The 11,555-nt window shown below is 38.0% G+C and overlaps 1 protein-coding gene across 1 annotated transcript in view; it reads right to left on the reverse strand.

Annotated features, from left to right (window-relative positions):
- The window catches only part of LOC124277173 (coiled-coil domain-containing protein 6-like), a 35,454-nt gene extending 24,059 nt beyond the window's left edge, over window positions 1-11,395 (reverse strand). Inside the window, exon 1 of the mRNA XM_046712844.1 lies at window positions 10,969-11,395. Within this exon, the coding sequence (XP_046568800.1) occupies window positions 10,969-11,190 (222 nt within the window). The 5' untranslated portion in view covers window positions 11,191-11,395. The remainder of the gene's footprint in view (window positions 1-10,968) is intronic.
- Between the last annotated feature and the right edge of the window lie 160 nt (window positions 11,396-11,555).

The raw sequence follows: 11,555 nt of genomic DNA on the forward strand, positions 1-11,555 counted from the left end.
CATATAGGACCTGGAACATCAGAACTCTCTGGGTCAGTATGACATATAGGACATCAGAACTCTCTGGGAAACACTCTTCAAGGTTTCATTGCTGATATTTTACAGCTCGAGTAGATATTGTACTTGCATCTGTTGCTTTATTCAAGTCTATAATACTCCTGGATAGACTGAATCTATGGCGGAAGTCCAGAGTAGAGAAACATACTTGTCACTAACAGTAACAATAGCTTACCCAAGGAACTATTTTTCTTACAATGGTACTGATTATGCTGCATTGTCTGTAAATATAGCAAAACATTGCCTCATAACATGCAAGCAAATTACTAATCCATTTAACATATTGTTATCAATCATTTTCATAAAAGAGTACAGGAAAAGATTACTTATCTCTAAACTCAATGTCATGTAACGAAATTTTCAAGAAGCACTCAATCAAAAGATTTTTGGTGAGTGAGTGAGTATGATTTTACGCAGCTTTTAGCAATATTTCAGCAATATTATTGCAGGGGACACAAGAAATGGGCTATACATTGTACCCATGTGGGGAATTGAACCCGGGTATTTGGCTTGACGACGAACGTTTTAGCCACTTGACTACCACACCGCCCCAAATGTTTTTGGTGTGTGTTAGCCTGTAAATATCAATCATAAAAATACTAATATGGATTTACACACTGCACATGAGAAGTTGAGTGAACTTGGTTTAACGCTGTTTTGAACAAGTACGTTGGAACAAGTATTACTTGGATGTACACCTTAACAGCATGCAGTGTGGTACTTTATGCAATAGTAATATGTTGTAGGGACATGTAACAAAAGCTAACTTTGCACCATATAACTTATTATGTACACATTATACTGATGTAAGCCATCACAATAATGAAAGCATAGCTTTTGATGACTAAGACCTCAAACATTTCCCTTCACATGACTCCTGGAAGCTTTGACACACACGGTAGAAGCATGATAGACATGTGAGAAAAATCATGAGCCACCAACTGCTTACTGTTTCATCATATCCGTGGTGATGAATCATTGTCATTTGCAAACAAATGCACTCTCGGTCTCTTGAGGCAATTGGGGATTACCTAGACCTGCTCAGACACATTTGGCTCATATTTGGCCCCAATACTGTAGCAGTTGTCAGTACAAATTCCCTGGTGTGAATTAAACATTTCCTATTTCAAGTATGTACACTGTTACAACTAATCTGGTTTGCTTGTGGTGACTCCTATTACACTGACAACAGAATTCGTATAGAGAAGGCTCAACTTTACATGAATGCAGCATTACAATGCAATGTTAAAGTACCAGGTCAAAAACATGAACTTTGAAAGAAAGGTTTTCGGAAAAAATACATAAAAAATTAAATATTTCTGCCAAGGGCACTTAGTTTGGAACTTTAGATAAATCCCTGGGCAAACACGGTTAGAGATTTGTACCGTGCCAAAAGAAGAAAAAACCTGAGAATGCAGAAACTGTTGTTCACTAGCATCGAGCGATGCACATGTAGAGTAGAGTCTGTTGTCTGATGCAAATGGTATCCGAAGGGCAAGTGGAATTTCAGACTTTTTAAGGGGTTACTTTAATGGGCTATTACTATTCCAGGTAGTGACAGTTTTGTAGTTGGAACAATGCAGTACTTGATCGTTTCTTGATCGTGTTTATCAATATCGTAGATAACTGATAATGGTGCTGTGAGTTAGTAAGTAATTTTAGAAAGTAATTAAGTTGGTTTTAATGTTAAATAAAAAAAATTGTTAAAAAAGTTGGTTTTAATGTCCCTCTTATCACATATTAGAGAAATAGTTCACACATTGTACATATGTGACTTATTGTGAGGAATTGAACTCAGGACCTATGTAGGAATAGTGAATGCCTAAACTACTGGGCTACCCTAAACTACTGGGCTACCCCCTATCTACTGGGCTACCCTATCTACTGGGCTACCCTAACTACTGGGCTACCCTATCTACTGGGCTACCCTATCTACTAGGCTACCCTAAACTACTGGGCTACCCTAAACTACTGGGCTACCCTATCTACTGGGCTACCCTATCTACTGGGCTACCCTAACTACTGGGCTACCCTAAACTACTGGGCTACCCTAAACTACTGGGCTACCCTATCTACTGGGCTACCCTAAACTACTGGGCTACCCTATCTACTGGGCCACCCTATCTACTGGGCCACCCTATCTACTGGGCCACCCTATCTACTGGGCTACCCTATCTACTGGGCTACCCCATCGTACTGTGATGGTTGAAGGCTGTGATGTAAAAGCAGTATGAGCATGCCTTAGCTTTGGAATTTTTGTTGAAGACAGAATAGTTTTTTGAGCCTACACTTGAAAAAAGTCAGTTGTTATCTCTGAGAGACAGAGCCAAACAAGTTTTTTCATCACACAACACATTATTTTGAGAACATCCAACAAGTTAGATTTTCTAACTAAGACAAATTCTTTGTTCAAGAATTTCAGCAGCTAAAGAAAACAACTCCCTTCCTAGCTTTTCACTGGCATCTGAGTGGTGACCATGTGTAAACCGGTGTCCATAAAGCTGTGGTAAACATAAGAAGCCTGTCAGCATAGCACCTACTATTATTATTGTCTGTACAATGACACCAAATATTACTGTTATAAACAGCTATTTTAACATCAGATCTCTTATAAATAAGGAAAACTGTTGAATAGTAGCATGTTTGGGCTGTTGGTTTGGTTATATATTTGGTTAGTGCAGTCCTCTGTCATCTATTGCTTGTCATATCCTAAATATTTCACACATTTGTGAATCACTCATCCCTCTGACCTTTAACTTGGTTTCAAGGTCACCATTTTGCACACTTCAACAAAAACTTTGTTTACATCCCAGCAAGGGTAGATCATGTAAACTTCAACGGCACTTTCTTGAGAGAAATACATTGTGATCCTAAAATGTTCTACTGAATGTGTATACCCAGTCTGTGCATGAGACATACCCTTAACATGCATAAAATGTTTTTCTTGTTCTAACGAATCAATTTCATCCGTAAATATAACCTGGAAAACGATAATGAAATCTCTGGTGGATAATTTTCCAATTATGTTTGTTTTATTCTAATGTTTTGTTTGTTTACAGTTTAATGCCACACTCAGTAATAGTCCATCAATATGAGAGCGGCCTCTTAATGATTCAGTTTGGACCACACAATCCAGTGATTGGCATCATGAGCATCAATCTACACAATTGAAACATGTGTCAACCAAGTTAGCGAGCCTGACCACCCGATCCCTTTAGTGGCCTCTTACAAGAGGCATGGGTTACTGAAGAACAATTCTAAATCAGATCTTTATGGTTTGAAAACATGAATGAAATTTGAAAGCATACTAACACAGAGGAACATACACTATACTTGGGATTACACTTTCTGAATGGTATTGTGTGTTCACAATAACACAGATTGATATGCTAATTTCTGAGGTTTCAAGCCCTGTTGCTGATTTTTGTTTTGTAATTCTTGTTACTAACATGAAACACACAGAAAAGGAATTTTCTAAATGTTTCAGATTTCTACTAATAAATATGATCAATCGTTAAGGTTCAACTGAATTCCTGTACAGCCAGACTTAAATGATCTGCATAAATAAACCTACCTACATTTACTGAGTAGAGCCAGTAACAGATGCACTGAATATCTGTGATCTGAAGCATATGTAAGTACTGAGTAGAGCCAGTAACAGATGCACTGAATCTCTGTGATCTGAAGCACATGTAAGTACTTAGTAGAGCCAGTAACAGATGCACTGAATATCTGTGATCTGAAGCACATTTACTGACGAGAACCAGTAACAGATGCACTGTATGTCTGTGATCTGAAAGCCATTTACTGTAACAGATGCACTGAATCTCTGTGATCTGAAGCACATTTACTGAGTAGAGCCAGTAACAGATGCACTGAATATCTGTGATCTGAAGCACATGTTACTGAGTAGAACCAGTAACAGATGCACTGAATATCTGTGATCTGAAGCACATTTACTGAGTAGAGCCAGTAACAGATGCACTGAATCTCTGTGATCTGAAGCACATTTACTGAGCAGAACCAGTAACAGATGCACTGAATCTCTGTGATCTGAAGCACATTTACTGAGCAGAACCAGTAACAGATGCACTGAATCTCTGTGATCTGAAGCACATTTACTGAGCAGAACCAGTACTGAGCAGAACCAGTAACAGATGCACTGAATCTGCACTGTGATCTGTGATCACATGAAGCAATTACTGAGGAGAACCAGTAACAGATGCACTGTATGTCTGTGATCTGAAGCACATTTACTGAGGAGAACCAGTAACAGATGCACTGAATCTCTGTGATCTGAAGCACATTTACTGAGCAGAACCAGTAACAGATGCACTGTATGTCTGTGATCTGAAGCACATTTACTGAGCAGAACCAGTAACAGATGCACTGTATGTCTGTGATCTGAAGCACATTTACTGAGGAGAACCAGTAACAGATGCACTGAATCTCTGTGATCTGAAGCACATTTACTGAGCGAGAACCAGTAACAGATGCACTGAATATCTGTGATCTGAAGCACATTTACTGAGCAGAACCAGTAACAGATGCACTGAATCTCTGTGATCTGAAGCACATTTACTGAGAGTGAGTGAGTGAGTGAGTGAGTATGGGATTACGCCTCTTTTAGCAATATTCCAGTAACAGATGTATGTCTGTGATCTGAAGCACATTTACTGAGCAGAACCAGTAACAGATGCACTGTATGTCTGTGATCTGAAGCACATTTACTGAGGAGAACCAGTAACAGATGCACTGTATGTCTGTGATCTGAAGCACAAATACTGAGCAGAACCAGTAACAGATACACTGTAATCTTACTAGCCAAAGATCAAAATGCCAAATACCAAACATGCAGAAATAACTGGTGTTGCATTTCACTCTGACAACGACAGAGATAACATGGCATTATTGCTATTTATGTGATTAACATGAATTATATATCAACTTTGGTACATGGAGGCTGTTAAGAGACAACACCATCTCAAAGCTCTCACTACACACGACTACAAAATGTTCATCAAGTAAATAGCCTTTAAAATAAAGGAGGCATAGTCTACAGCTGCAAATACATATAAATGAAAAGAGTGTATTGTTTGAAAGTCATGTACAATACACTGTTATTATATGTGTGTGGTAACCATGTGCTTAGTTAAGAGTTTGTGGGGAGATAAAAACTATGAATTTGAATCTGTGTGTACTATATTTCCTCAATTAATGAATGACAGCAATATCAAAAACATAATGAATAGTCTCAACTTTGAGGAAATGGAGCCTGGGTGCTTAAAAGATGACGGATTCTACAAAAAATATACAATTTTATCATTTCTGGCAGAAACGACATACAGGTGATGCTTTGTTAAGAAATAACATCTAAGAGGATTTAATTTTTCATTCATATAATCAAACTCATATAGCGACGTGTTTGGCTGCTTGTACTAGTATGAATCAATGTCAATTTTACAGTGCTGGGCCCTTATTCTCGAAACGTTCGTAGTCCTAAGAATTCTTAACTTTGATTGTAGCCAATGTGTTACGAATGGGCATTAGAAGTTTGTAGGGCTACAAAACTTTCGAGAATAGCTAGCCACGTCAACTGACATACTTTGCCACAGTCTTACATCCATATTTCACTGACACAGTATACTGACTTCAAGCCTTATTTTATCCACTTCGAAACTAGTACCAGGCAGAGTAACAACAAGTATTATTTTTTAATGTATTTTGGTCTGTGATTAGGATCAACCCACCAACTTTCTGCTCTGCAAGCAGACACACAACCCACAAGACAGGGTCCGATGCTTCATGAAAGCAGACAGGGGCATTCCTGCCTATTGCATACCCATGAAGATATGGGTTAGAATTGTTCTTCAGTAACTCATGCTTGACGTAAGAGGCAACTAACAGGATCGGGTGGTCAGGCTTGCTGACTTGGTTGACACATGTCATCGTATGATATCGTATTCCAATTGCGTAGATTGATGCTCATGCTGTTGATCACTGGATTGTCTGGTCCAGACTCGATTATTTACAGACCACCGCCATATAGCTGGAATATTGTGGAGTGCAGCATTTAACAACAAACCAAACCTACCTGCTGAAATCTGAAGCCACGACTGCGAAGTAAATCAATCAAGATTCATATAAACACTTGGTATTTGTGTTAATAGTAATACAGAATGATTAAGGATTAACGAGATACATGACAAGATAGTACAATCACACCAAACAGAGATTGGGATAAATGTAGGGCAAAGAATCTGTCACTGAGAACTGTGGAAGTAGTGAGTAAGTAAGTTTAGCTTTTTGCTGCTTTTGGCAATATTCCAGCAATATCACGGAGGGACACCAAAAATGGGCTTCACACATTGTGCCCATGTGGGGAATCGAACCCAGTCCTTCAGCGTGACGATCGAAAGCTTTAACCACTAGGCTACCCCACCACCCCACTCTCGCAGTAAGCATGGGGAACACCCACTTTGTTGTTATTGATGTAGATCCCAACAGTCAGCTGACAATGCAATAAAATAGAATGGCTGAAAACACAACCCACACATATTTACTTAACTTCAGTTAATTACACCAACCATGGCTTCAGAACATGTGTAAAATATTAAAAGGGAGATATTTTATCATTCCTTTTTAAACTGTACAGTATGTGTTCATTCATAATTATATAAATGAATCATTGTATTGAAGCATGACATCAGGAAACAATATGTCAGGAACAGTTTCAATATGCATACCCAGGTTTCAGCTGACAGTTTCCTTAAAAATCTCTCAGTTGTGTCAGTGTCTATATCCTGGCGTTTTGGGTTTATCCTGGCGTTGTGTCAGTCGATGCTTAGGAAACATTAGTTGTTCATGATGCTTAGGAAACATTAGTTGTTCATGAACATATGACGTCCATATAGCTGGAATATTGCTGAGTGTGGCAAACAACAAACATGGACACATGAATCACATGAGCAACTGTAAAACTTCTCATCTCAAAACTGTATCTTGACTGACTGACTGACTGACTGAGTTTGGTTTTACGCCGCTTTTAGCAATATTCCAGCAATATCACGGCTGGGGACACCAGAAATGGGCTTCACATATTGTGCCCATGTGGGGATTCGAACCCGGGTCTTCGGTGTGACGAGTCAACGCTTTAACCATTAAGCTACCCCACCGCTCCAACTGTATCTTGAAAAACAAGCCACCATCACACATTGTATTGTACTCATGTGGGGAATCAAACCCAGGTCTTCAGCGTGACGTGCAAACACTTTAACCACTAGACTAATGCCCCTCTACCATCTGAATATATACAATATGTTTGGGATGTCACCCTCTCATTATAGCACCAGTAATCACAATAAACATGACCATCCGAAAATGTGTGATGTTGAAAAACATAAATCTGATGACATATAGTTAATACAGTAACTTTAAAACAGAATTTTTAGATTTTTGTTTCATACATAATCTGCAGTAGAAAACTACAACCTATCACCCTAAGGTGAATGAACAACTTGCTGGCACAATTCATTGAAGCATCAAAATAACAAAAAATATATTCTTATTAGAAAGTAACAGTCACTGAGATAATGTTCTATAACTTTCTTATTGCAATTACAGTTAGGACTCTTAAAGTTACATTTCAACTCTTAAAAACAGATTTTGACTGACTGACTGAGTTTGGTTTTACGCCACTTTGAGCAATATTCCAGCAATACCACGGCAGGGAACAACAGAAATGGGCTTCACACATTGTACCCATGTGGGGATTCGAACCCGGGTCTTCAGCGTGACGAGCCAACGCTTTAACCACTAGGCTACCCCAGCACTCCAACAGATTTTGAGGATCATGATGTGGTGTTTGGGTGTTTCTCATCACCGCTATAATCTTCAATTGAAATTCGATTTGGAAATAGAGAATAGAATTGGTTTTCATTACCCTACCTCTTCAATTGAAATTCGATTTGGAAATAGAGAACATATCGGGGTTCATACTTTTCATACGATGCCCTAGGGCAAAATATCACTTTGTCATGGTGACGTGACATCATGAGCAATGCTATGACGTCACATTTCTTCTGTGACGTTGCGCTCTACATGCGGCGACGGTGGGTAGCCAGCCTGTTTTTGAAGGTAGATTTGTGTTTATGTTCCTCAATTTGACGACTTCGGTAATAAACAGAATATTATATTTGTGCCTATGTCATACTATGTTTGCGACACTCGTGCCTTAATATCGGTATATCCCTCACTCTCGCTCGGGAAATACCAACATTTAGGCATTCATGTCGTTAACATAGTATGACATGGGCACTCATATAATATCCTCTATATATATCCAGCAGTTTACTGCCCTGAATATATTTTACCAACTTACTGTTTCATAAAACAAACATGTTAAAGGCATTTGCAGAAGGATAATCGAAAGAAAAAGACTCCGGCCATGGCTTTGTCTAACCCATGTTGTAACCATTCTGCTGTTTCCTCTCAACACAGAAATAGCATTGTAATGGTGAATATAACATGAGGATGCAATGATTTCACACAGTTTGAAAAAGCAAAAATTCAAATTTTATAACCATTAAGAAACTCGTCACAATTCAAACTGAGCACTATTTTACACATAATAACTAACTCATTCTCTCTCTGTAAAACTGAACGGATCATTTTGTCATGAGATGGAGAAAGAAATATAATGCTGTCTAACATGTCTAATGGACAACGCATCTGGTCATCAATCATTCAAACCAAACACACCATCATAATTCAAAGGAGGAGAGAAACTTGAAAAGACTTTGAATGTTGGACAGTTATCTTGTAATATCCAGCTACTGAGAAACATTTCGTTCATACTTTCAGTCAGCCAGTGAACATCATGAACATGATGAACAAGTTCGGGTGTGTAATATCAAAGGATGAAAAGGAATTTTGAAGAGAATATGTACAAAGAGACCTTGAATAACTCTTAGCAGACAGTACAGTCAAGGAGTCTTTGGACTGGGTAGAAAGATGCACAGAACAAAGAAAGCTATTTACACAGTCCATACAGGAATCTCTTCAGGTGATACCTGGGACTATTCTGAGATCGATTTTCTATTTCCGTTGATAAACACACAGGTATATAAGCTTAATTTCAGTGACTATTCAGTGACTTAATATTTAAGGGGTGAGCATGTTAATAACAGACATAATAATACCTGACACAAGGGTATTTGTTTTTTTGAGGATATTTCGTTTTCTTAGTTGTCAATGCCATAAGGTAACTATATACTTGATCATCTTATTTCAGGCTGGAAACATATTCAGTTCTGACAGTAATGTAGTTGTAATGAGGTCCTGCAATCAAGGAATCACTGAAAGTGAAACACATAATGCTGATAAATTCAGCCACATTACAATGATATTTTATGTGGTGTTTTGAAAATGTTCACTGGCATATAGACATGACAGACCAACTATCTCACTCATTGACACATTTCCACTAAATAACAGAAATCAGCTGATTCCAGTATACATAGGGGCAATACACATGGGAGGAAAGGAGGGAGGACCAGGCAGCTGTAGAATTGGATCTGTTATATACAAACCCACATTGATAGGTGGGAGAGAAGTCATTTTAAAGTTACGGAGAGTGATGATAACATTCTTTTTCATCTCTCATATCTTTCATGAAAGTCAATGCAATCATAAAGATGTACATCAACAATGTAATTCTTTGTTCATTTTAACAAGAACTGATTCTTCTGGAACACTGAGAACCTGCCTTATTTTTGTGTTTGTCGGTTGCTTAATGCCATAATATTCGGGTTATATCATGAGAACAGTTTGAAAATAACCGAGTCTGAACCAGGTGAAATAACAACTGATATTATGAGCAATGGTTTTCACCATCTGATCATGCTGACACAATATTAACTAAGTCATCAAGATTGACCGCCCTATCCACTTAGATAGAATGTGGAATGCTTGACTTTAACAATGGAAAGCAAGTAAACATCTTGAACAATTGGTTCGCCCTTAGTCACAACTTTCGTCAAACTGCCATTCTCCAAATGATATTTGGCTGACAATTACTGAGTTTTAAATGTACATTTACACACAATATTCATCTGTCAAGAAGAGTATTTCAGAATATGAATATCAATCTGCTTGGGCAAATATGATGCAATTGCAAACACGATAACATACTGAAAAAGAAAATATCCATGATATAGATGTAACCATTAATTATGCTAATGGATATCTTAGGTGATCCTTCATTCAAAACTGGCAAGAATATAGCAATGGTAACTAATGCACATGCCCGACTATGTCAGCCGATGAGAAAGACTTTGGAATAGAGAATGCTGTAGGCTTACTGGGGTTAAAGAAACTAGGAATGCTGAACATAACTTTACAAAACAAAAGCTATGACATAAACATGGAAATAGTGAGAAATAATCTGTGATGTAGTTGTTCCTAGTGATCACTGGCATGATATTGTCAAAGATTGATATCAGACATTGAATGTGGCAATATGAATCCTGAATCACCAACATCCATATTGGTTGACATTGAAGACAGTATCTTCAAAATGGTATTTCTGACACTGGCAATAACACTAATCCCATGGTTTCAAGCATGGATATTCATTATAGTAAACGAACTACATATCAGCTTGATATAACAAAGTATTTTTCCGGCCATGTGTGAGACATGTGTGAACAGATGGTAATTGCTTTTGAAGATTCAGTAACCAGAATATTTTGAGTTTCAGTTGCTATAACACAATGACAATGGTTCCAGACATCTGGAAATATTCAATGGCAACATCTCAATCAAATTCTATAGCTGTCTTCCTATTATTTTTCAAATATCGTGAGAAAAATAAATATTAGTCATGTTTCTAAACACAGACATTTGACTCACAATGTTCACGCTTGCTTTTCTCAGTTCACGATTTTCCTCTTGTAACGATTTGCATTTTAGCTTGTAGGTTTCCAACTCCATCTTCAAGACTCTGTTTTCCTGACCTAGCGATTCTATTCTCTTTTGCAGTTGTTCCATCTGTGCTGGCGACGGTGGTTTCATCGTAGGGCCCCCGTCAATGGAGCTTGTGTCGCTCTCCAACTCACTAGCACTGTCCGCCATTGTGATCGACAAAGATCAACAAGCGTGACTACCTAGCCGCCACTACGACGACATATATCAATACAATTTTCAATCTATACGACTAATACCAACGTTGAATTTCAACACAAGAACACATCGGTTCGAATTTTTGTTGATTAATCGACTCCATGGATAATGCAGCGACGTGATACATCTGTCAATAAAATAAATTGACCTTGCGTTGGGTCATGACCCGAGAGGTCATTGGCATGGAAAGGGATCCCTGAAGTATTTAAAACGAATTTCTAAAATTTAAACCATATAATTTGAATTGATACAATGTTGCAGTACATGTAACTTTTTATATCAAGTATAAAATGGATTTAGAAATATTCTGTTGAGAA

Source organism: Haliotis rubra, unplaced genomic scaffold (genome assembly GCF_003918875.1).
Source record: "Haliotis rubra isolate DU_JTF1 unplaced genomic scaffold, ASM391887v1 Scf219, whole genome shotgun sequence".
In the NCBI taxonomy this organism is placed as follows: domain Eukaryota; kingdom Metazoa; phylum Mollusca; class Gastropoda; order Lepetellida; family Haliotidae; genus Haliotis; species Haliotis rubra.